The sequence below is a fragment of the Vulpes vulpes genome, chromosome X (genome assembly GCF_048418805.1).
Source record: "Vulpes vulpes isolate BD-2025 chromosome X, VulVul3, whole genome shotgun sequence".
NCBI lineage: Eukaryota > Metazoa > Chordata > Mammalia > Carnivora > Canidae > Vulpes > Vulpes vulpes.
This window is the reverse complement of record NC_132796.1, coordinates 8,968,029-8,995,515: the sequence shown is the minus strand read 5'-3', so window position 1 is coordinate 8,995,515 and position 27,487 is coordinate 8,968,029. Positions and strand designations below refer to the sequence as shown.

Genomic DNA, 27,487 nt, shown 5'->3' with positions numbered 1-27,487 from the left:
TTAATTTCCAATAATAGTGGAGAAGAGTCATATATCTCTAATATTTAACAGTACACTGTCCTGGATGTACAAAGTGTCCTATGGCGACCAAGGAATTATGACAATTCAGCACACAAGGGAAAAGGAAAAGAGATTATTGCATGACCTTCCAAATGCCTTGTTGCAGCTGAGACACAAATGCCTTCTTTCAAGAGCTAAAAGGCATTTGGACAGATTATCTTGAACAGGGAATCTGCAAACTACAGCCTGTGGGCCAAATCCTACCAGCCATCTGTGAGCTAAGATGGTTTTACATTTTTAAATGGTTAAGAAAAAACAAAGTGAGTATGACATTTCATGATAGATGAAATTATATGAAATCCAAGTTTTAGTATCTGTAAAGTTTTATTGGAATGCAGCCACACTCCTTTATTTAAGGTCTATGGCTGCTTTCATGCTACCATTGGAGAGATTAATAGCTGCAGGGGAAACCACATATGACCCACAAAGGAAAAATATTTATAATGTGGCCCAATACAAAAAGTTTGCAGACACCTGGTAGGAAAACGACCTCTCTCCCAAGTGGTAAGGCAAGGATTGATTCCACTCGCACTTTCAGGGTAAGCCCTGTTTGTTTTAGGTCAATCGACATTTCCCATATGTCCAACCACTGTGATTTGTTGAAGATGGGGTATGTGGCCTACACCAGTTGGACCAGTGAGAAACCAGGGACTGATTCCGAGAATGCTGGGAGGCTGCTTATCTCTCTTTTGAATGGTGCCTGCGAGAATGGGAAGAGTTGCCTCTGTGAGGTATGAAACTGGAGGGTAAAGGCAGAAAAGAGAATCCGGAGATGGGGGGGAAGCTCTGATGACGCCGGGTGCTTGTTAAAGCTCTTGTGAAGCTGGTGCTAGTACTTTGCATATATATATATATTTTTTTTTTTCACGGTGAAAAACACGTATCATAAAATATTCCTTCTTAAGCATCTTAAGGCGCCGAGTTCACTAGTGTTATGTAGAATTACATTGTTGGGAAACATTTCCAGAATCGAGATTCTGTTCAGAACAAAAGCGTTATACGTATTAAACAACAACTTTCTGTTCTCACTGCAGACGCTGGTAAACACTGTTTGACCTCTATATATCTGCAAATGGGATATATTTTTAAAAAGACTTCATTTATTCATTTGAAAGAGAGAGAGAAAGAGCACACAAGCCTGGGGAGTGGCAGGCAGAAGGAGAGGGAGAAGCAGGATGCCTGAGGAGCAGGGACCCCAACACAGGACTGGATCCCAGGGGATCATGACCTGAAGCTGAAGGCAGACCCTTAACCAACTGAGCCACGCAGAAGCCCCATTTCTGAGTTTAGATATTGAAGGCTTCTCTCCTTTTTTCTTTTCTTTTCTTTTCTTTCTTTCTTTCTTTCTTTCTTTCTTTCTTTCTTTCTTTCTTTCTTTCTTTTTTTTTTACAGATCCTGCCGCAGGTTTATTTGCACAAATAGCACAGCAGGACACCAGGCCCATGCAAACAGAGCCTCTACACTGGAGCCTTTGTGGGGGCCTGCGCACCTTTGGGAGCCTGCGCTGCAGGAGTAGAAGCAGGAGCCGGAGCCGGGGTTGCAGCTGCAGCCTGGGCCTTGGTTTGAGCCTTGGCCTTGGCCTTTGGCCGGCAGAGCAAGTCGACTGAGCTTGCAGCTGCCGCGCTTTGGGATCTTGGGCTTAACCTCCTTGGGCTTGACAAGGGCCTTGATAGCCTCGGCACGTGCAGTCACGGCCTTGGCATTGTTGGCCTGCATCTTCTTCAGGCCCTTCTTGTGCTTCCTGGCAAAGCGCATGTTCCTCAGGAACTTGGGGTCTACCCCCTTAAGATATTCGTATCTTTGTGACTGGGGTTTCTTGATGCCATTTCTGTGCCATTTTCGTGACTGGTTGTGCGTGGTGTGGTTCTTGGGCTTGGCCATGCCTGCACCAAAGCCCGCGGCTCTCCAAGCGCCTCGGACTGGAAGAGAAAAAGAGCTTCTCTCCTTTTTCTTAAACTAGATAATAGCTTGCCAAGGATTGTGATCTTTTTTCCTTTTTTTTTTTTTAAAGATTTTATTTATTTATTCATGAGAGACACACACACACACACACAGAGGCAGAGACACAGGCAGAGGGAGAAGCAGGTTCCATGTAGGGAGCCCGATGCGGGACTCGATCCCAGGTCCCCAGGATCACGCCCTGAGCCAAAGGCGGCGCTAAACCATTGAGCCACCCGGCCTGCCCTGATTGTGATCTTTTTAAAAAAAAAATCACAACTTTGGTTTTATTGAATTTTTTCTCTTCCTTTGCTATTTCCCAGTTCATTAATTTGTGCACTCGTCTTTATTGTTTCCTTCCTTTTGCTAGCTTTAGGATTAATTATTTCATGTTCTAGCTCAAGGTATAAATGTAGTTTACACATTTCAGAAATTTTTCTTTTTTTTTAATGTACATTTTGAAGCTACTAACATCCCTCTTAGGTTCTGAATTCAGTGCATCTCATAAGTTTTAATATGTTGAGTTTTCACATTCATTTCTCACAAGGTAGTTTATAATTTCCCTTGATACATTTTCTTTGACCAATTGGTTGGTTAAATGCATTGTTTAATTTTCACATATCCATTAGCCATCCCCTTTTCCTTCTTCTGATGATTTCTAGTTCCATTCCAGTTTAATCAGAAAAGAGATTTTTGCATAATTTCACACTTTAGAATTTGCTGAACCTTCTCTGAGGACCTAACATGTAGCCTACCTTGGATAATGTTTGAAAGGTTCGTTGAGAAGAATGTATATTGTGCTGTTCTCTGCTAGAGTATTCTGTGTATGACTTCTAGGTGCAATCAGTCTATTTCTTTATTTATCTTCTTTCTGTTTTACCCATGATTGAAGTGGGCTGCTAGGGTGGCTCAGCGGTTTAGCGCCGCCTTCAGCCCAGGACCTGATCCTGGAGACCCGGGATCGAGTCCCACGTCGGGCTCCCTGCGTGGAGCCTGCTTCTCCCTCTGCCTGTGTCTCTGCCTCTCATGAATAAATAAATAAAATCTTAAAAAAAAATGAAGTAGGCTGCTGGAAGTCTCCAAAAACCACTGTGTTGCTACATATTTCTTTCTTGAATTCTGCTAATAGGTGATTCATGTATTTAGGAGCTTAGTTATGTTTGTTGTATGAATATTTGTAATGATTTTGTCTTCTTGGTGAATTGTCATTTTATCCTAACATCCCTCTTTGTCTCTTGAAATTGTTTGTTTGTTTGTTTTGTTTTGTTATTTTTAAATAGTTTTTGACTTAAAACGGACTTTGGGGGTGCCTGGGTAGCTTCTCTTTCTGCCCCTCCTCCTGCTCATGCTCTCTCTCTCTCACTCTCCCACTCTCTCCCTCCCTCTCTCTCTCAAATAAATAAAAAATAAAAATCTAAAAAACAATATGTAACCGACTTTGTCTGATATTAGCATAGCCACTCCTCAGCTCTTTCGATACCATTTCAATGCAATTTTTCTCAAACTTTCACGTTATTTCTCGTGAAATCAAAAGTGAGTTTCTTATACACTGCATATAATCAGATTCTCCATTTCTAAAATACCTTCTTGCTAATTATGTGTTTTGATTGGGGAGTGTAACCTATTTTTACTTCAAGTAATTATTGATATAGGATGTACAACTGCTATTTAAATTGTTATATTTTGTCCATCCTTCTCTTTCGTACCACCATCCACTGTGTTTCATTGAGATTTTGTACTGACATGCTTTCATTTCCTTCTCATTACTTTTTGCTTCTATTTTATAGATAATTTCTTTGTGGTAATCATTACAATTACATAAAAAATTGTAGTATTATACCATTCTATTTCAAACAGATAAAACCTTAATTTCAATTGCATAGAAAAAAACACTAAAACAGCTCTACACTGCCCCGGCACATTATGTTACTGATATCACAAATCACATTTTTCAATATTGTATATTCATTTGCATAGATTTGTCATTTATTAATGTTTTTATCATTTAAATTCTATACAGGAATTAAAACTGAATTGATGCATGGAGACACTATTAATAGAAGATGCTATTTATGTTCTCCTTTCATGAAGAACTTTATAATTTCATTTCACTTTGCATTAAGGTATACATTCTTTCACTTTCAAGGACTCCTTTTACCATTTCTTAAATAATTTTTCTTAGAATGTCTTAATTCATTTTTCAAAAAAGACTTCATTTATTTATTTGGCATAGAGAGAGCAAGTACAAGCAGGAAGAGCAGTAGAGGGAAAGGCAGACTCCCCCCCTGAGCAGGGAATCAATGTGGGACTCAATCTCAGGACCCTGAGATCATGACCTAAGCCAAAGGCAGATGCTTAACGGACTGAGCCCAATTGGTGCCCCAATTCCTTCATTTTTGAAGGACAGTTTTCCTGGATACATTATTCTTGGTTGAAAATTATTTTTTATTTTAGCAATTTGAATATATCATTTCACACATTGTAGTCTACAATGTTTTTACAGAGGAATCCACCTATAACCTTATAAAACCTCCTTGTGTGTGATGAGCTGTTTTTCTCTTCCTGTCTAAGGTTCTCTCTTTGCCTTCAACTTTAGCAGTTTGATTATCATCTGACTGGCTATATGTCTTCTTGGACGTATCCTGATGTTATTTGAGTCTAGTTTCTTCAATTACTATGTATATTCCTTTCCTCAAATTTGGGAAGTTTCCACAGCCACTTGTTCAAGTAATATTTATGTCCATCTCTGACCCTCTTTTTATATTTATTTTTTGACCCTCTTTTTAAACTTCCCTAATGCATATAATGTGGATTCGGGTCCCACAATCTCTAAGGCTCTCTTCATTTTTCTTCTTACTACACTTTTCTTTTCGCTCCTTTGACTCCACCATTTCAAATGACCTGTCTTCAATTTCACACCAGTTTTTTTCTGCCTCATCAAGTCTGCTGTCAACTCCTCCAGCATACCTTTCATTTCAACACCAGAATTTCCAATTGGAGTGTCTTATAGCTTATATCTCTTTAGTGAAATTCTCACTTTGTTCATGCATTGTTTTCCTTATTTTGTTTAGTTGCTAACTGTTCTCATTTGGCTCACTGAGCATTTTCATGACCGGTATTTTGACATGTAAAACAAAGCCATGCACATGGATGTATATTAGAGACAGTTTCTTTCTTTTTTTTCAAAGATTTTATTCATCCATTCATGAGAGAGAGAGAGAGAGAGAGAGAGAGGCAGAGACACAGGCAGAGGGAGAAGCAGGCTCCCTGCAGGGGGCCCGACATGGCTCTCGATCCCAAGACTCTGGGATCACAACCTGAGCTAAAGGCAGGCGCCCAACCTGAGCCACCCAGGTGCCCTAGAGTCAGTTGAAAACATTTAATTTTGTTGCTTTGCATGGTTCATATGTCCTTGTTTCTTAGTATGCTACATTTTTTTGTTGTTGTTGAGACAGGCATTTGAGAAAAAAGAAAAAAAAAAATCTCTTCCAGCCTTTATACACCGGCATTGTCTAGAAAAATACTTTCCTGATCAGCCCAGATTGAAACATGTTCTGAGGATGTTTCTTCTCTGGATCTGTGCATATCATTTTAGTCATTTTAAATTCAGTGGGCAGCTTATTCCTACTTCTTCTCAGAAGCCCACAGTCTCTTGCTCCTGCTGACACCAGCCCCAGGAACTGTAGTTCTAAGATGCAATAGTGATAGCATCTGGTGTCATCAGCTTCCAAATGACACTTTCAGACCAATCAGCACACCAAGGCAGGTGAGACAGATTACAGTCCTGGAGGGAGCCCCCAAACCAGCTAGAACATTGGATGTGTGATATGCTGCACTGTTTGTGTCCCTGGGTCCTGGGATTGAGCCCCGAATCGGGCTTCCTACTCAGCAAGGAGCCTGCTTCTCCCTCTCCCTCTGCCTGTCCCTCTGCTTACTTGTGTTCTCTATCTCTTTCTGTCAAATTAATAAATAAGATCTTTAAAAAAAAAGAAAGAAAGAAAGAAAGAAAGAAAGAAAGAAAGAAAGAAAGAATCCATAGCACAGGTATCTTCCTGGTTGCACAATGTTAGGTCACACAGAGGGAGGAACATGGCCAAGGATGCAAAACAAGAATTGAACTAATAACCCAGTTACTGGAAGTTTTTCTTTCTTTTTACTGGTTAGGGTACATTACTTCCTAACTGGTCTAGAGACCTCTCACAAAGGTAAGTTGTGTTCCATATAGAAACAGTTTCTATGTGGGAGAGTGAAGTCATAAAGCTTCTTTGACTGTTATCCCACCACTGTGAGTATTTCTTATATCCAATTTATTGTAGAACACTTGTACTGTTATAGAAAATTACAGTTTGGGCAGCCCGGGTGGCTCAGCGGTTTAGCGCTGCCTTCAGCCCAGGGTCTAATCCTGGAGACCTGGGATCGAGTCCCACGTCGGGCTCCCTGCATAGAGCTTGCTTCTTCCTCTGCCTATGTCTCTGCCTCTCTCTCTCTCTGGGTCTCTCATGAATAAATAAATAGAATTAAAAAAAAAAAGAAAATTACAGAGTTCCCATTCATCTGGCACTCTCAGTTTTGACTAATGTTAACATCTTATGGTAGCCTGGTAAATTTGTCACAATCAGTGAACTAATACTGATACATTATTAGTAATTAAAGTTAACATTTCATTCAGATTTCCTTAGGTTCTACACCTAATGTCATTTCTCTGTTCTGGGATGCCATCCGGGATATGGCATCACATTTAGTACTCCTACCGTCTTAGGCTCCTCTAGGCTATGAGCATCTTACTGCTATGTTTTAGTGATACAAACCAAAAAATTTGTTTCATAGTTAAAGCTAAATTTGTTAAAAGTTTTCTGCTGATTGTAACTCGCTAAATTGCCAAATGGTACTGTTTTCTAGTTCAAACACACTATTTTATAATGATAAATGTGAGGCCAGGCCCACAGTACCTAACGATTACCCACCATTACACAACTAGTACTAGGAAGAGCTGGGATCTTAGCCCAAGAGTTTTTAGTTTTTTATCACCCAATTTCTGTGCCTTACAATGTAATTACACTACCCTAGAAACTCACCTTCATTACCTTCTGAATTTTGAATATCTGATAAATGGACACAATAAGGTATGAATCAGTGACCAGAATGTGATGATTTATCAAGGTCTCAAGGTTTTATTAGGAAATACATGCTTTATCAATGTGTTCAAATTCTGTTAGTGAATTTCCTAAAGCAGAAAGTTAACAGGTTATTTTAAGTCATTGACTTATCGATCATCATTTTTTCTAACAATTTACTAAACATATTGCTTTAAAGAAATAGTTCTATTCATGTATCCATTAATTCATCTACCCATCTATTCATATATACATACACCTGAACATTTTTGTAACAAATATTTATTAACCAGCTACTGTTGCTCAGAAAATATTCTTAGTGGTGAAAACCAACCCTGATTAATTTGCAGATGAACCATCATGAGTTTCCAGGAATTTTTGGACTGAAATTAAATGGTATCGATATAATGAAATTAATAAATCCATTTAATATTTTGGAAGTTCTAAGTAGAAATGTAGGCTTAGTACGGCGAGAAATGGAACTTTAATCGTTGAACTAAAAAATAAGAACTAGCTGAGGAGATAAGAGAAGGAATGGCTTTAGAGAAAAAAGGAAGGGGTGGTATCACGGAAGCCAAGAGAATAACTTAGAGGAGAACATCACCAGAAATGAATTGGGGACTTTTATTTGGGAGCTTTATAAAATTCCTCCAGTAAAATGAGCAGTGTGACTTCAAAACACTATGGACAATTAACTTTTTCAAAGTATAATGCGGCTGTTTCTCTGTCGACCACTGGTGACAACAAGTTGCTATGTAATTTTCACATCCCTAATAATTATTTGCACTTGCATTTGGCATTCCATTGTGACTGGGTTTCTGTTGCTATCACTGCCTCCCCTACAGCCCCTCCCACAAAGGTGCTGGGTGTTGGTGGGCGCAGCTGCAAAGCCTGTGATCAGCACACTCCTTTCCCTCAGCCCCCATCACAAGGGAGGGGGAGCCACGATATTCACATAGGGAAGGTTTTACTTCTCTGTTGGGTTTTGATGATGTTAATAACCCTACCACACTCTTTGGAGGTAGGTAATGGTTGTTAGAGCTGTGCAAGGAGTTCCTGCGGACAGTAGAAACACCATGGAAGTTTGCATTACTCATAATACAACCTCAGAAAAGTCACTTTACCAATGTCTGCCATAATTTCAGTCATACATAAAATAAATGGCAGATTCCCATTTTATGGGAGGGTTTTATGCATTTATCAGATAGTGAATCAGAAATACAAGAATGGGATCAAATGAAGATATTATAGGGAACAGTTTGGGAAACAATTACATGCCATAGGACCGTTGTGGGTACTGATTTCTTTTTGTAAATGGAGTGTTATTAGAAAAAAACCCCATCAATTTATTTACATATTTATGATGGCTGCATTCACTACAATGGAAGAGTCACACTGCTTTGTGTTGTGACACAGATCACATTGCTTCCAAAGCCTAGAATATTTACTATGTGGCCTTTTACAGAAGAGGTTTGCTGACTTGGCTTACAGAAATAGAGGCTATGGGGGCAACTGGGTGGCTCAGTGGTTGAGTGTCTGCCTTTGGCTCAGATCATGATCCTTGATGGAGTCCTAGGATGAAGTCCCGCATCAGGACTGGTCACGGTCCTAGGATGGAGTCCCACATCGGGTACCCCACAGGGAAACTTTCTTCTCCCTCTGCCTATGTCTCTACCTCTCTGTGTGTCTCTCATGAATAAATAAATAAACTAATAATAACAAAGAAATAAAGGCTATGGGTGGAGGAAGAAAAGTGTGAATCTTTTGGTGAGAAAACCCATCCTTAACAGGGCAGAGAGATGACTTTTTGAACGAGTCAATAGCTAGAAGCAATTTGTCCTCCTTGCTTGGCCTTTATTGAAAAAAATGTTAAGAAACAAAAATCAAGAGGTGGGGGCTGAAGGTTAATCAATCTTTACTCGTCAAAGAAACATGAATGATCAAGCAATCTTGTCATATCCTTTCTGACTTGTCTTCCTTCCCTGGATTGGCCATCAACCTACTGAAAATTATGACAGAAGAAAAGCGAATGCTAGGACAAAACATAGTTCCTTTTACTTTCAATTCTACTGTGCCCAATAGTAAGCCAAAAGTAGGGAGCTTTGCTAGAGTGCATTCACGCCAAGAAGTGAAATTAGTTTTGTGTACCAGTTTGACTTTCCAGGTTGGAATGCAAAAGGTATAAAATGTATAAGCTATGAGATACAAATCGTGTAACTTCGCCAATTCTGCATATTGAGCGAAAAGCCCTTATATTTGCATACGAAGCTCACTTTGTACCATAGAAGGATGATCAATAATACCCATGATAATAATTCAAACTTTTAATTTTAACTTCTTAGAATGGTGTTAAATGGCCAATACAAAATTATGAAATATTTGCAGAGCACGAAGGAAAGGGAAAACCTGTAGATTTTAGGAGCTTCCTGAGCATGTTTATCTTGTTTTTTGAGGAAGGGGACTCCGTTTTCATTTGGCAACGGGTGCTGACAATTCTGGGGTCGGCCCTTTGTACTGACCAGTACCCTTTAAGATCAACTAGTCTTCTGAGAGAGTCTCTCCTGGCCATCACAGTCTGAACTGCTATTGTCAACCATGAGCTCCTGGGGCAGGTGAGTGGCACGCTCCATGAAACAACCAAGAGCCTACTCTTGACTCAGGCTGATCGGTGTGTCCACCGGCATAGAAAAGTAATGCCACAGCTCACCAGTGCTGCAATGGAGAGACTCTCCTCCAGAAAATGGCCATTGATAACAAGGTGTTATTCAGGCTTTGAGAAGCAATAGAAGACAAGGGCTTGGCAGGGAGTGGGGTCTCGGTCCCCTAGAGCACCGCAGCGAGACACTGTATATTCAGCCCTCCTCTCCTCTTCTGTAGGAGTGCAGACATAAAGACACCTGCCACAAGGGTGATACTATGTCCTCTTCAGTTCAGCCGATTTACTTGGCAAAAACACCCACAGCCGCCAGTTGGCATTTGGCAGAGGCCAAAATTTCCTGCCTGTGCCCCAGCCTTAGGCGAGGACATCAAAATTGCTCTCTGCAAGGGTTGGCTCAATCCAGAAAGAAGAGCTCCAAAGGCCACTCAAAAGAATCAAGAGGTGGTAGCAGCCTCAAGCTAGTATTTCAATTACAGGCTGTGACAGAAACCTGGTCACCCAGGTGCTTCTCTTTTTCATGGTTTGGCTGTCCCTGTGATCCTAAATGGCCTCTGTGACCCAATTCATGTATATCCCTAGAGGCTGCAAAAAAAAAAAAAAAAAAATTCAGGAGAAGAAGGAATGGATCTTGTTCACCACCTTGCCTGCTGTCCACAGCTCCCTTAAGCGGGCAAAAGCCAACTCTCTGTAGTTAAGTGGCCCAAGGTAATTCAGATAACGACAAAACCTTTAGATTCTTTGGCTTCCTAGACCAAAAAAAAAAAAAAAAAAAAAAGCCAGGGGTTTGAGGGGTTTATACAAGAGAGATGGACACATTAAGTAAACCAGCCACATTTCTAGAGCAAATACACAAGAAAATGGAAACAGACTCTGATACAGGAGAAGACTGTGTAGCGCAGCTCTTTTTGCCATATGCCAAGTTAGAACAGGAATGATAGAGTCATTTCAGAGCCTTACTTTTCAAAGCTCTTCCATCAACTCTGCAAACGTACCTTCCAGCTGGGAGCAGTAATTATTAACTCAGCAGATAGGTGCTTTGTCAGATCCAAAAGAAAACAAATCTGCTCCAATGAAGGGAATAAACAGCCCCTAACGTTCAACCAGGGAAGCTGGTGCGTTGACAGGACGTAATTACCTTTCATTGCATGTAATGATATTATCACTTTTACTTTGTTCCTCCAATTCCAAAATTATAATATACCTCCCTCGCTTAAATGGATGCTTGGGATCCTCAGGAACTCATTTAACTCAATGGCATTTGCTTTTGCCATGAGGCAATTATTTGCATTTTATGAAGAATTCATTGTGTATGCTTGGAAGCAATATGTTTTATTTAAGAATTCTTCATCACAAACACAAAAAATGAGGCAAACTGCTTCTTTTCTAACATAATGCCAATTTGTAACTCTTTCTACAGTTAAAAAGTCACAAAATAATATAGCAACCCAACTCAAATAAATCTCTCCTATTTCCATCCTTGGCACACCTTTCAATTTCCACAAAAAACTTTTGCATTTCATTCCCAGAATCAAAGGGTGACAACTTATGTAATCACTCAGATCCATTTGTCCTTTGTTGGATGTCTATTAATAATGTCGGATTGATGAAGCAGGAAACTGATGTCTATTTCAAATATGAAAATAATACAGGGGATAGTGGGTGCTACCGCCAATATCCAAATCCAACTTTACAACTTTAATTTTTTACAAAAGGAAAAGATTTAAAAAAAAACTGATGAGAGAGAAATGGAGGGATTTATCCACAGAATATGAGGCAGACTCTCTTATGAAATCTTGGGGTGAAAATCAAGGGAAAAACACCTCAAAAATAACCTTAAGAGAACCATATAATACTTGTGAATAATCAGTTGCTTGTGACTTGTTGGGGATATTTGAATTATACTAGGTAAAGCCTAGGGAAAATACTCTGTGGCTCCAGCTGAAGGATGGGGTAAGGATTTGCTATTTCTCTATTCCATGATAATACAGTTGATCATGGTGACTTGACTATTCTGCTTGTAGTTATTAATAAAACTGAGAGATGGAAGACATAATCTGATTAAATTTCCTTAGATTATTCTTTTCTGGAGCTAGATAAGTCAAAGATGCATTTCACACTGACCACTGGACTGGCTAGAAGATGGGAATGCCTAAACTACTCCCAAGACTGGCAATGTCCACACTGGAGAACAAAGTGGAAGTTTCCACATCTCATTATGAATCTCCACTATTCAGGATTCGGGACTGAACTCTCTTGCATTCAGAAGATAGTGACTCAGTTTAATTGCCCACCATGGGAATTGCTGGCAGAGTAATAGAACAGTGTGTCTTGTCCAATAAGCAAGCAGGGCTACTTTTTGTAGACTCACAGGGTGAAGGTATCCAGAAATCCAACAGGCCAAAAAAGAAGAGGAGAAAAAAAGAAAAGAAGAAGGGGGAAAAAAAGCAAGGTTCTCAAATGTAGAACTTGAAAAATCAGGGCATGTATTTTTGCAATGACCCTCCAGTCTCCTTTCCCGCCCCCGATTGCTATCCCCAGACTCCAACTGGGCTGGCTGTTCATAAACATCTATCTTGCCAACAGTGTTCTAATATTTATTTTGACCATGTTTTAATTTTCTGTTCAATCCTCAAAAGCCAAAGTTCCAAATTTATGAAGGACATTTTTTTTTACATGAATCCTCCCCACTTGCACAGGCCAACGAGAGTGTTTTTACTCCGTTTAATGAAAAAATGGTGTATTAGGAACACACAGTGCTCCCTAGTCTCTATGACATATATTTTATGTCTCTGAGGAAGTTAAACAGACCTTGCACAGTTGAGAATGATGGCACGCCTATCGCTTGCACCATACTCTAAGATCATAAAAGGTAAGACATTGTCTTACTAATCTCGGTATCCTCAGCATACACTTGTGTTCAATAAATGTTTGGTGGAGGCATGTTGGCTGGGGCAAGGAGTGCTTTTCAAGGAAGCGCATGACCAGATGACCAGGTGGATGGGCCATTTCTAATGATGCTGAATGGGGAGGGTAAGCCAGGGAAAGGTGGAGGTGAGTAGAGCTGGACACACTTTAATAGGGCTGGGTGATTCCAGGGGTGGTGATGAAGGCTATGGAATATGGGAGGCTTAACATGCATTAGACTCCATTACAAAGCACAGACAAGTGAGGCTTTATAGTCTGATGATGTGGAACAAATGCTACTCTGACTATCCAGAGGATGTGGCAATCTCCGTTCCAGCGAATCTCACCTTTTTCTCAAAAAGTCAATTCCCCAATGTAGCTCACTATCTCTCAGGTCGGTTGTCATGGTTTAATGAAATCTTTGGTCTCGCAATGATTTTCTAAACTTGTTTTATCCAAAATTAGATCATGTGAAGAGGAAAAGGAGGTGCTGTCCGTTAATTATGTCAGAGCAATACTCATAAACCAGGACGCTCCTGGGCAGACAAGGTTATACTCCTCTATATGTACTGTCCTATATGCACACATAGGGATCATCTATATGTATCTTCTATATCCATTTATACCTATATCCACAACTACATCTGTATCTGAATCAAGAGCTATGGTAATATGAGTATTTCTTTTTTAAAAAGATTTTTTAAATTTATTCATGAGAGACACACACACACAGAGAGAGAGAGATAGAAAGAGAGAGAGGCAGAGACACAGGGAGAGGGAGAAGCAGGCTCCACACAGGGAGCCCGATGCAGGACTTGATCCTGAGACTCCAGGATCACAATCCGAGCCAAAGGCAGGCGCTAAACCACTGAGCCACCCAGGCGTCCCAATATCAATATTTCTATCTACAACTCTATCTAAGCTTTATGCATCGACAGCCACAACCACACGAACAACTCTTATTTATTGATGCTGTTCTTATAGCAAGCATGGCAGTGCACATCAAATTCTTTATACTTCTTTCTCTTTCCTTCCATTTCTGGCTCTCTCACTCATTTCTTAAAAGGACATTCTTTCCTGAGACTTTCCTTCCAGTCCAGTTTCTCTCTTCCTATCCGAATTTCTCATTTCCCCTGGCTTAAATGGTAATAATAGGAAACTGACCAATTCTTTTTTTTGACCAACTCTTCTTTGACATCTCCCGTAATTCTTAAAGAATATTCTCAGTTGCTCAAACAAATGTATTTCATATTTTTCTGACAATACCAACAACTGTTGTCCTTTTCTTTTTTTATTTTTTTTAAATTTATTTATTCATGAGAGAAGCATAAACATACACATAGAGAGAAGCAGGCTCCCTGCAAGGAGCCCAATGCGGGACTGATCCAAGACCAGGGATCACACCCTGAGGGAAAGGCCAAGGCTCAACAGCTGAGCCACTAGCCCACTGATCTTGGATTTCACAGACTCTAGCACTGTGAGAAATAAAGTTCTGTATTTCAGTCACCCACTCTTTCACAGTTCATTATAAAGGCCCAAGGAGACTAAGACAATAAGACATCAGGATTTTTTACTGCTCCTGAAGCTATTTCAATGTGCAGCAAACGTTGATAAACAGTAGTCTACAGAACATATAATACTATACAAATGGGCACTAAATATGTGCATAATGACATTAAAGTCTTTTTTAAACTTTATGTATTACCAGTTTTTTTTTTAAATCAAATATCAGGTATTGGTTCTACTCTAAATAGTTGGGGATGGGAAAAGGAAGATGAAATTTAAACACATTTAACTTCCCTCGGCTGTGTTCTAAAGGAATCATCAAGATAGAATTAGCTCATTATTGAGCTAGGAGACCCTAACTTTGAACAAGGGAAGCCTGGATCTTCCCATAGCTTCATTAATAACTTGAAAGTAGTTATGCCACCATCAAAACCAATTGTCTGATATGAGATATCATTTAGATCCTAAGAGAAGATAAAAAAAGAAGAGATCTAACATCTTTCAAAGAGAATATGTAAAAGAGTGAGAAATTAAATGCAAAGGTGCTAATTACTAGTCGCAGCTTAATTTTCAAATTGTTCTTTTAACTTACAAAACTAATGAGTAGATAAATACTCCACACTGCAAACTAGAGCTCCACAGAAACCTGAGTAATTAGAGTATTTCTTTGTAATCGACAGTACTCAGTAGATAAGAAAAAAAAAAGACCCATCAGGATGATATTCATTATAAAACTCACTAGTGATAAAGAACAAAGACTTTCGAAAAAAGTACTGTTCTTCACATCCGAAAACAATGAGTCTAAGAGAACTGTGGAAACTTACTTTTCCACTAAAAAAATCCTACAGATTTAGGGGCACATGGGTGGCTCAGTATGTTGAGCGGCCAACTCTTGATTTCAGCTCAGATCATGAACTTGGGTTCCTGAGATTGACCCCTGCATCAGGCTCTGTGCACAGCAGGGAGTCAGCATGAGATTCTCTCTCCCTCTGCACCTATCCCAGCTCAGGCACTTATGATGGTTCTCCTTCTGTCTCAAATACGTACATACATACATACATACATACATACTTAAAAAAAATCTTACAGATTGGGAAAAGTGGCACTGGTAACAACGGTTTTTAATGTTGCTATTCAGTAATCTGTGTAGCTTTCTCTATGAAGTTGCTGCTTTATTCTTATAGGTTTTAAGAGCTGACAGTAGGCCAGTGTAAATGTTACATTCACACCTGGGTTTGCCCTTAAAAATGTCAAGAATACAAAGAGAAATGCATGTGGCTAGAACGAGCTGGGACACCTGGCATCTACAAACAACAGGCCTTGGTTTGGGTTTTTATCTATTGATCAAATGGTTTGGAATGTATGGGAGCCCCAATCCAAGGAAAAAGAAAAATTCATTTTCTTGAAAAAGTCTAACATATACCTCAATACATTTATAATCTGAATCTTTTAGAAAGTGCATTTCTTTGACAGAAATTCTTATTGTTTTGAGTCAAAGCATCTAGGCCACCTGAACTGAGCCAACTGCATGAATTCATAACCATGCTATAAAATAGCACAATATGACAAAATATCATCTTTTCAGCAATAGAAAGCACTTGGTAAACTGTTCAAAGTGAACAACTCAGAATCGAGGATATAAGCAAAATTGTTGGTCTTTCTTCCAGTCTTTGTGCTTTTGGGGAGATTTTACTCCCATGGCCAATCCCAGAGTAGTTTCTATGGTATCACATCCTCAAGAAAGCCATGAAGAGCTAGAAGACCATTGCCCACAGGCTCCCTGTAGTGGGTCATGTTCAAGGGCAACTTGAAACTTCCCAAAAGGCCAGGCCATCAGTAACAAATTGTACTCTGAAGAGAGCTGCTCTCCCCATTACAGGAAATTCGAGAGGTGAGATTTGAGTGACAAAGACTGGAAATCTAAGCACAACGTTCATATGTTTTCCACACAGATCATTCCCGTAATCATGTGGAGGTGCTGAGCTATGCAAAGACCAAATCCCAAAAAATAATCTTGAGGAATAATTTTATCTTTATAAACGAGAAACTCCACCTCCGAGTAGCCCTGTTTGCTTATCAGTCCACAGGCAGATTGACAAGAACAAAGAAATGCAATGCAGCTGTGGTCTGAACAATGTTTCCCTTGGTGTCCAGTATCAACTCAATTGTGTTCGGTTAGGATCGGACATGCTTGCTGGTCTAAAAGTTATTTTAAAAATCCTCATACTTAAGAATATTCCACATAGGTTGTAAAAGAAAGCAGGGTGGACACTTGCTTTTTTGAAAAGTGCAATATGAAAACTCATCTCAGACAATTGCAAAAAACCAGAGAACTACAACCACTGATTCCTCCAAAACTCTTTACCCAAACAGTAAACATAAATCCAGTGATTACACTGCTAAGTGTATACCCATAAGAATTAGAAGCAGGCTCTCAAACAGATACTTACAAAGCAACGGTCACAGCAGAATTATTCCTAAGATCCGAAAGGTACAGACAACCCACATTTCCATTGAGAGATGAATGGTTACACAAACAAGGGCTATCCGTAAAATGGAATATGTACAATGGAACATTATTCAGCCTTGAAAAGGAAGGAAATTGTTATATAAACCACACCACGGATCAATGCTGAGGACACTGTGCTATGTGAAATGAGCTATTCGCAGAAGAACAAATACTTGATTTCACTTAGATATCTACAATAGGTAGATTCCTACAGAAAGAAAGTAAAATAGAGCTTACCAGAGGGAGCAGGGGAATGGGAAGGTAGTTTTCAACAGAGTTTCTGTTGGGCATGATGATAAAGTTTGAGAAATGGAGAGCGATTAACAGTTTTACAATGTTCTGAGTGTAGTTAAGTGTCAGAACTGTACGCTCCCAAATGGTTAAAATGTTAAAAAAAAAAATTTACCATTACATTATACACATTTTATCCCATTAAAAAATAAAAAACGCACCACACAAGTCCAAAATCTTAGCCAATGTCAGCAAAAGGAACACATATAATCCTGTTAGCTCATGTTTTTTATAATGAATGACCCAGTAACATCTCTGTCTTGACCATTTCTACAAGGCAATTGAAATGACACTCCTCCAGTGGGGACAACTGGCCTTGGATTGACTAATGAACACTTTTGCTCTTTCCCGGAATTACCTTACTGTACCAAGAACTATCAGCCTAACAGGGCATGTGACCAACTCTGAAGCAACAGCATGTCACAAGACATACAAGTCAGAGGAGATTAAGCACTTTGATTAATGGCCTACGAATATAAGTATGTTAATTCTCTGAGTCAAGGTCGGAAATAGAGACACAGAAGATGGAGAAGATATCACAGTTTAAGCCATTAGCTCTACTTACTTGATGAAGCAGTCTCGGCCATCCCGGTTCGCAGTCATCTCCCATCCATAGGGTGGCACCTGGTTCAAGCCCCAGGTTCCCGAGGGAGGTGGCCAGCCAGAAGACTTCGTCCTGTGGCTAGAAAAAAAAAAAAAAAAGAAAAATATCATTATACCTGACACCTGAACATTTCTTCTGAGACAGACTCCAGAAGGACTATAGGATTTGCCCCATTCACCTGTGAGCTAAATCCTCAGCTGATTAAATGAATAAATATAATGAGTGGTTTTACTGTAGGTACCATGCTCATCAGTTTTCCTTACACTATCCTCCTTCTTTCCTTCCTTCCTCACAGACACCCCATGAGTAAGTACGTGTATTCCATTAATGTGTTCCATTTTAGAGAAGAGGAAACAACAAATGGCTCAGAAAAGATTAAATAAATTTATTAAGGACACAATACACATTTTGAACAAAATTTTTGCACACATTCCATGACATTACACATTCCTGATACCAGACATTAAGAAGAGTGGCAGATAAATAGTTATCACACACAATATCAAGGTGTAGATGTAAACTTTCTAGAAGCCTGCATTCCCTCTACACCGAGGACCTTCAGGACTTCTGTTTGCTCAACACAACCAAAATTGCTTCAGAGCAAAATCATAAGAGGAAATATGAAGTAGCGATTTGGGATTGACCAACATCTTTCATCATTGGTCCACCCACCCAATGTGAATTTCTGGATGGCCTAGGAGATCTTCCAGGCACTTGCAGATTGCAAACTGGGGTCAGGAAATGTGGGGGGCAGAGCCATGCTAACATTTCCAGGGCATCGCACTCAGGATCTGTGTATAGCACCCAGGAGCATTTTAGGGGACACCAGGTACAACACCCACAATATGCACAAGTGAAAGTGGCAGCTCTCCCTAGCCAGGGGCTGGCCCCTGCAGCAAGCATCTGAAGACTGGATGTTAGCTTTCCTAAAAGGAGGCAACATTTAATTCCCCTGAACACAGGGCAACTCAACCCCACCTCCCACCCAATGTAGACATTTGCTCTTAAGGCAACAAGTCTCTGCCGGTGAAACAAGCCCATTTCCTGTAAGATTTCTAGGCGGGAATTATTTTGCATAATTTAAACCAAGTTTGTGGCTGTTTTATCAACTTCCTTTCAGGTTGCCCACCTCCTTCAAGAGGTGTGGGGAGCAAAGGTCACAAATCTAATACAGATCGGGCAAACTGAAGAAAATCCCACCATAGGATTCATTCTTGGCCCAGGAACATTCTTGTTCATTATTAACAGAAAAGACAAGGGCAACAGTTTCTGTTCCTCTTCTTTGCCCAAAAGTCAGCAGTGGTAACTTCCTCTGCAGGTTTTATAAAAACGGGCTGCTTCCCTACAGTTAGAGAACACATGAATTCGCCACCCCATGGCAAGAAAAACTAAATGCCAATTTCCCCGAAGTAGCAGAGAATGCATTTGGAGACCTTTCTCAGGTTAGACCAAGAGCACAAGCCCTTGGTGGGAGGAACACACCATATCCTGTTATTGAAAAGTCTCCCAAAAGCAACAGGATAGTAAGAGGTAACAGAAGAAATACTCTAGCAAAACACTGTTCATGTAGAGAATGCAACTATTTATACTGGATGACTAAGTTACGCACGTATCAGAAAGTTCATGTTCATCGATGCCAGAGAGGGCTAACTTACTAAAAACACTCTCCTCTTTTAGGTATCCTTCTCTTTCATGGGTCACAGCCACCAGAGTCTAAATCACTAAAACAAGATACAGGCTTCCTAATGTAATTAACGTGTAAAATACGGTATTAGAAGGCCTGGATTTTTTTTTTAAGATTTTATTTATTTATTTGAGAGAGAGGGAGAGCAAGAGAGAGCAAGAGGGCACCAGCTGGGGGAGAGGCCGAGGGAGGGGGACAAGCAGGCTCCCTCCCAGGACCCTTACATCATGATCAGAGCCCAAGGCAGACACTTAATGGACGGAGCCACACAGGAGCCCCTAGAATGCCTGAATTTTATTATAAAGTACATTCTCTCCTGTACAGTATGTTCAGTAAGAAGAAAACAACAGTTCATGAAGATGTATTCCAATAAAGTCTTTTGTCATAAAACACCAAATGAAGTGCTAATACTAGAGAAATTTACAAATGTTAGTTCAGTAATAGGACATTAGCTGATACAAAAAAAATCAAATAATTTGTCTTTTAATGTGCTGACATAAAATACATGGAATGTAGCAAATTAAAAGTGCATGAAGAATGAAAAAGAGCACCCTAAGTATCTAAACATAAGGGTCTTAAGACAAATCAAGGACAAGGGTCATAATTATAGAAGGATTTTGCTCCTGTTTCTCTGGGATTGCTGGACCCAACAAGATGTAGCCTTGTAAGCGGAGTTTGTGCTCCCTTTACTAGGGACTCCTTTCCGGGCTCCAACCTCTGTGTCTTCCTGAAACTCTCTTCCACTCAGACATTTCTTCATCCCGGAATTGCTGAAAGATCACTCTTTTCCACCAGGGATGCAAAGAGTTAGCATCTTGGAGAGGAGAAGATGGGCCTGTGCTTATAAAAGTAGAGTTCCCTGGGATGCCTGGGTGGCTCAGTGGTGGAACATCTGCCTTTGGCTCAGGGTGTGATCCCGGGGTCCTGGGATCGAGTCCCACATTGGGCTCCCCGCAGGAAGTCAACTTCTCCCTCTGCCTGTGTCTTTGCCTCTGTCTCTGTGTCTCTCATGAATAAATAAATAAAATATTAAAAAAAAGAAGACGACTGTTCTCCACCCTAGGGATGCCAGATTTGCCGACTATAAACACAGGATGTCAAGTGCTATGAGAATTTCATATAAAAAACAAATTCTTTGCATAAGAAAATCTCACATAATATTGGGGGGTTATATATACTAAAAAATGGATTCATCACTTCTATGAAATTCAAATTTTACTAGACATGCTATATTTCATCTGCAAACTCTGTGCTAGCGCCTCAAATAATTGAATACCCAGATTCTCTTCCACAATCAAAGAAGACAACTTATCCATGGAAGTAAAGTAGCAAAGCCCAAAATCCTTACAATTTGCCCTCACCTACTAGTGGGACCAAATACAACTCTCACAGAGTCCGTGATGTGCTATGAAGCATCCTCAGCTCCCTGACTAGACTGAAACCAAACTACCCATCCTCCTCAGGTGTCTGTGGTCATGACAGGGGCATAACAAGGAGTCATGATGTAGGGGTTTTTCTATTTCCCAAATTTACCTGGTAAGAATAGCCTCACATCATTTGGTAACTATAAAGATTACCACACCCTATAAATTATGATTTTGGAGGTCTGGGTTAGAACTAGGAATCTATGAGTGAGTGAACGAGTAAGTGTGTATGTTAAAACAAGCAATTCACATAATTCTCTTTTGGATAGTATTGCTTGATTTACCAGACTAAATCAAACAAAAGAAAACAGGAATGCCCAAGTCAATCGAATTTCAAATACACAATGAATAAATTTTATTATAATTATGACCCATGAAATATTGGGAAATACTGATACAAAATAAATATTTGCTGTTTCTTGAAAATCCAGATTCAACTGGACATGCCATATTTTACATGGGAGCCGTGGGGTGTGGAGAACGCTAGTCTCTGCTACTCAAAGTTTGTGTGAAAATCCAATGGCCCGAGAATCCGCTGCGATGTCGGCATAATGTGAAAACTGTGTTTTATCAAGATCCCCAAGTGACTCCCACATGCATTAAAGTTTGCTAACTACAGCCCAAATCAGTGGTTTCTGATGAAAAAGCCTCCCAGCAGGTTGGAATCACGTGGTCAAACTTGTTAACTCCAGATGCCTGGGATGGAGGCCAAGCCACTTGAGGCAAGGTATCTGAGAATGAAGCCAAGGCATTGGGATTTCACCCCAAGATGGCCACGCACTGGTCAAAGTCATTCTGCATTTGTATTTGGGCTGATTGAATCAAGAGCAGCACAGCGAGGCCCTCAAGAGCCTGAATATCTCAGCAGTGGGTTCTCCAAGTGTGGCCCCAGGACAGCAGTGGCAGCAACGAGGACTATATGGCAAATGCAAATTCATATCCACCACCCAAGACCTACCAAACCGGAAAGGCTGAGGCGATGATGGGGCTGACGCCTGATGGAGGGAGCTCTGTTTCACAAGCCTCCAGGCAAGGCTGATGCCCACTCAACGCGGAGAACCACTGAGTTAGAATCAGACTCTCTTTAACTCAAGCTCTGCTACTACTTCTCCACAATCCTCAACGAGTTGCTCAACCTCTAACCGCCTCGGTCCCAGCAATTTCTCTATAAATGGTGGTAATGGGCCAGGTCCTTGGAAAAACATTAAATTAGTTTTGTAAGGCACTTAGTACAGTATGTGCTAAAAAGGCACGGCTAAATAAATCCCAACAATCCCAACGTAGCACTGCAGACAATAAAGGGACTTAGGGGTGAGGCAACAATAGGTGTCTCTAATCGTTCTCGAAATAGAAGAAGGGTGAATGGCTCAGTCCTCTATTCTTTTCCAGTCAGGCAAGAGCAGGCTGATAAGGGGCTGAATCAAGCCAGGTGATACCTTCTTCCAAGGTCACAAGTTGAGTTTGGCTGTTCTCGAAGCAGAGGAAAAACATGAGAGAGTTTTGCCCAGGGAGGCAGTAACCCCAGTCCTGTGTGCGATCCCAGGGTACACAGGGACAATTTCAACTGCTCTCAGGCCACACCTTGAGATTCCTTGCAACCCCAGGTCCTGTCACTTCAACCTGAGATCATGGTTGTGTGAACGGCTTTCAAACACTTAGCTCAGCCTTCAAAATAGCGACCTACATTGCCAGGGCTATTTCAGTCATTCCAGAAATTCTCGGCCACTGACTGAACTGCTTTGCAGTGCTGTGCTTCTCACATCTATTGTTTGCAGCAGATCGAAAACGGCCTGGACAAAAAAGATCTTCATAAAGGAGATGAAGGGAGAGGAGCCACGAGGGGTATGGGTCAATCTGCGAAAGTATTGGTGTTGGGACCGTCCGTGGAAGCCACGCGCACTTTCTAGCTGTGTGCACACCTCTAAGCCCAGGACCCAATCCTGGTGTCATATCTACCCCCCGGAGAGGGCCAAACCTTAGAAACCAACCACAGGGCAATACTGGGACCTGGTGGGTGAGAAACAGGACTCATGATGGGAGGAAGGGATGATATCTGGGAGAAGGATGGTGACCAAGGTCTGGCTCCACAGTCCTGATTCAAACGCATTCAGATGCTGCCACTCACGAGCTCTGTGACACTGGACTCTAAAGTACTTAGGTTCCCTCACCTGTGAGAGAGCCTTAGTCTCCATCAGTGGTTCTCACCACCAGGAAGACACTTGTTTTGGAGACATTTTATGTGATCATAAAAGAGGCGAGTGGAAGCACCGCAGGTGCGTACAGGGGACGAGGCTTGGATGCTGCTACACATCCTCTAGGGCACAACTCACCGCCAACACAAAGAGAACATGACATTCGTGCCCCATCTTAGCTCATCAAATTGTTGTGTAAAAGAAACAAAATGATGAACGCACAGTTCTTCCCACATTCCTTGATGTGCTCAAAACACTTTGTTTGAAAAACAAACAAAACACCCGAACATTCTCAAAGGTTCCACTTATAGCCAAATTAAAACGAGCAGAATCTTATCTTTCCATCACAATGAGAGAGTTCAAAACCAAGGTTGTTCCACAGAAAGCCTCAAGGCCTTGGGTAAATCATTTGGCCTCTCTGGGTTTTAGCTCAATGTGTAAAAATACAAACATCAACATTCAGCTCTCAGTCAGGTTGTGCAGACAACTAATCTATGCCAAGCACTGAGGTCCAGTGGTCGACTCAGTGAGAATAGTCTCATCAAACGCTGTTGTGTTAGAAGTGGTTATCATTATAATGAAGGTAATTTTAGTATTTGACCTCTTGGTTAACCACCACTTCTACATACGGAATGTCTTTTGATACAAAATCGGTGTCATCATGGAACAAAATGCCTGCGAAAGCAATAGTGTTTTTGTTTTAAAGACGCAGAAATGTACCTCAGAGAGAATGAGCAACTTGTCCCATGTCCAATGGAGGCACCTGATTGTCCTCAATGGAGGGAAATAAGGTCAGCCAACAGAGCTGGACTAGAGAGCACGGTGTGTTTCATGGATTGTTCGAGGGATGGACATAGTGGGGCAGAGGGAACAGGCCCTGAAACGACTCCCTGTGCACAATGCCGACTGCTGTGACACAACTAGTTAGGAGCACCCAGGACTTCCTACCCTAAATTCTATAATACTTACAGTGTCGTGAATTGTGACTTCAGCATATGGGTTTATTTATATACCTGGGAATATTATGGACAACAAGCCAGAATTAGCCTGAATTGTTTGAAACTGGTATTGAGAAATGAGTTATTATGTCCATTTCAGATACAATAAAACCGAAGCCATATCCATTCACTTATTCATCCCGGATACGCAATAACCTTACAAATCTGACAAAATCTAATTCTTCCCCCAAATTTGATCATCCTTATCTCTTTGGACTCAGAGATATTATGTTCAGAATACCCCAAGGTTATATAGTGATACAGATGATGTTACAGAATGTAAAGCATTTTCTCATTTGTTTTGCTCTAAGTGGTGGCTGGATTACAGTACCCAAAAACCTACAAAAATTCCTAACGTCACACAACACACAAACAGGTGATATACAAAGTAGTAGGTGACAGCCATATGGTTTAAGGTAAAGGAATTAGAGGAAATAGAGAGGGATTGAGACAACTGAATAAAGAATGTTTTTGAGGACTCCGGGGTGGCTCAGTCACTTAAGCATCTGATTCTCTATTTCTGCTCAGGACAAGATCTCAGGGTCTTGGGATCAGTCCCCATGTCAGGCTTCTCACTCAGTGGGGAGTTTGCTTGTGATTCTTTTCTTTCCCTCACTCTCTGCCCTGCTAGTTCTCTATTGCTCTATAAAGTAAATAAACTAATCTTTAAAAAAGGATTGTTACTGGCTCCATGACTAGTGGCAGCTTTGTTCCTACAGTGACCAATGCGCTGTGCCTCAATTGTAGGCGAAGGCCTCTGTGCTGCAAAGTTTCCTGCCTCCATGGATCAGGGAGGAATTGCCTGGCCAAGCCTTTTGGCTCCAGTTAATCATGCTATTGACACAAAGACACGTCCTAAATTAGCTGCGTTGTGCTGTCTCAGAACACAACTATCTTCATTCATTCAGGCTGTAGTACCCAAGTCACGTCACAGCATGTCAATCTCACTTATGAGGCAACAGCTTTCCATCCAATTGCCATTTTTTGGACACATTGAGTGCAGGTGCATGAGAAAGCTTGATTGATAAGATAAGAATAATATCAAAGCCATACAGGTAGAACTAAAAGTTATCCAACCAATAATTTATAAGATGTCACTTCTGTTTAAACAAGGAATACAAAAAAATACAGTAAATGGGGAATAGCGAGTAGTTAAAAACTCATTTAAATATTATTACCAAATAGCATTGTTATAGTCAAACAAAAATGTATTAATCAAGAGTTTAACTGGGTGCCTGGTTGGCTGAGTTGCTTAAGTGTAGGCTTTTGGCTCAGGTCATGATCCTAGTAGAGTCCTGAGATGGAGCCCAACATCGGGCTCCCTGCTCAGAGGGTAATCTGTTTCTCCCTCTGCCTGCATCCCACTTTTCTTCTGTCTCCCTCTCTTTCTCTCTCATCTCAAATAAATAGATAAAATCTTAAAAGAAGAGTTTAAGTATATTAGGGATGCCTGGGCGGCTAAGCAGTTGAGTGTCTGCCTTCAGCTCAGGATGTGACTCCGGCATCCTAGGATTGAGCCCCGCATCGGGCTCCTTGCCTGGAGCCTGCTTTTCCCTCTGCCTGTGTCTCTGCCTCTCTTTCTGTGTCTCTCATGAATAAATAAATAAAATCTTTTAAAAGATTATAAAAAAGATTTTAACTATGGTAAAAGAAATTTGGATGTAATTTTAATAACCAAATTTAAACATTATTCTGATCTTTCATTTGCTTCACATACCTAGTGTCCCTAAACATTGCACACATTGTTGGCCATTAATGACAGATACAGGTTTGCATAGAATTAAACTTTTGCTGTTTGCAAAGTGCATTTTTATGTATTAGCTGGCTGAATTCTCTAATACTATGCATTGAGAAGGACATTTATAATTAGCCTGTACTACACAAAATAAAATAGAGACTGGACGCAGGAGCAGAGGATTCTCAGAAAGGCAATAGAGGTATGTGTAGGAACATTCACCACATCAAGGTCGGAGCCGCTTTTGATGGAATGCTGTTGAACTGACTCCTGGGTTCAAAGCCCTAGCTCTCAGGTACCCACCTGATGTCAACGGGCTGCTAAGGTGGGTGTACACCTGTGAAGGGGGCGGTCTTCCATACCCTTATAAACTATTATTCACAATATGATCTAGCACATAAGAGATACTAGGTGTGAATCGAATTAATAAAGGAAACCAAGGTGTAAGCTACTATTCACAGAGAGTCACAGGCCTTAAAAGTGCAGCTTCCTGCCTTCGGGCATTTCACAGTCTGTAAGGGGAAGAGGGCGAGGTAATGAGATTAATAAATACTATTAGGCAGGTACCATTCTAGGAACTTTCATAGATTATTCCTTTTTAAATCTCATGATCAGTCAAAAAGGGGGGCTGGTTGCCACCCTGATTGGCTAATCCAACAATGGATAACCATTCAGCCCTGAATCCAAACGGTACACGAAGACTTTTTGCTATAAGATTTTCAGTTAAATGAAAAAAATTGGTTACAAAAGGAATGACCACAACATGATCAACTATATAAAAGGGAAAGTCATTGTCCACAGGAATAGAAAAACTGTATGGAGGGATCTGAAGTTGCTGTCCATCAGTTGTGAAATTGTGATTTTTTTTTGGCAGGGGTAGTTTGTGAAATTGAGATTTTTTTGGGGGGGGGTGGTTTCTGGTAGGATTGTCTTTCCTTGTGCCCTACAGGAAGAATGCATTACTTTTATAAATAGAATTTTATTTTTTAAAAAGATTTTATTTATTTTTTTGATACTGAGAGAGAAAGAGAGATGTCACAAGCAGGGGGAGCAGCAGAGAGAGGAGAAGTAGGCTCCCTGATGAGCAGGAAGCCCCAAAAGGTGCTCAGTCCCAGGACCCCAGGATTTTGACCTGAGTCAAAGGCAGATGTTTAATCAACTGAGCCACCCAGGATCCCCATAAAATTTCATTTTAACCCCCCACCCCCAAAAGAGGGATTCCATATGGAATTTGGGTGGCTTCAGTGGAGAAATTGTACAAAGATGGTATTGGAAGTCTGAAAACAAGGTGTTAATGAGGCTATAAGGAAATACGCATTATAACATAGTGTTCAGGGTATATGTCAACACTCCTCTATGGAGAACAGCCTAGGAGTTTCTATCCAAATGGCAAATGTCTAAACCCTCTGAGGTCCAATCAGTGCAAAATGGATTAAATAAACTCTAACACAAACACAGTAAGATACTACGCACCTATAAAAAAAGATAGAGGATTTGCAATGTTTACAGATTTACGAAGATCCTAAAATCAAAAAACATATATATAGACAAAAATGTAGAAATACGGAGACCCCTTTACCATTTCACGAATATCAGAAGTAAAAAATTCCACATAAGACTAACTCACAGAATTTAGATTCAAACAGAGTGACATTGAAACGTGGATTGATTCTGGTCCCTATTCCTTCCCAAAACAAGAGCATGATCATCTGAAAGTTAAGCTTTGCCAGGACTATTGTAAGGAATACAATGATTAAGTATAAAAATTAGATACTATCATTACAGCTTGCACATATCGATGCACATAAATAATATTGATTGAATACCTAGGATATGCCACATGCTCTTCAAGGGGCTGCCAATGCATC

The 27,487-nt window shown here is 40.5% G+C and overlaps 1 protein-coding gene and 1 pseudogene across 6 annotated transcripts in view; both read right to left on the bottom strand.

Annotated features, from left to right (window-relative positions):
• The window catches only part of FRMPD4 (FERM and PDZ domain containing 4), a 563,800-nt gene that overhangs the window by 177,798 nt on the left and 358,515 nt on the right, over window positions 1-27,487 (bottom strand). For all 6 annotated transcript variants that reach the window (XM_072743797.1, XM_026015297.2, XM_026015299.2 and 3 more), the window contains exon 2: window positions 17,548-17,664. In XM_072743797.1, coding sequence (XP_072599898.1) covers window positions 17,548-17,664 — 117 coding nt within the window. The remainder of the gene's footprint in view (window positions 1-17,547; window positions 17,665-27,487) is intronic.
• On the bottom strand, window positions 1,496-2,013 carry LOC112932366 (large ribosomal subunit protein eL29 pseudogene; annotated as a pseudogene).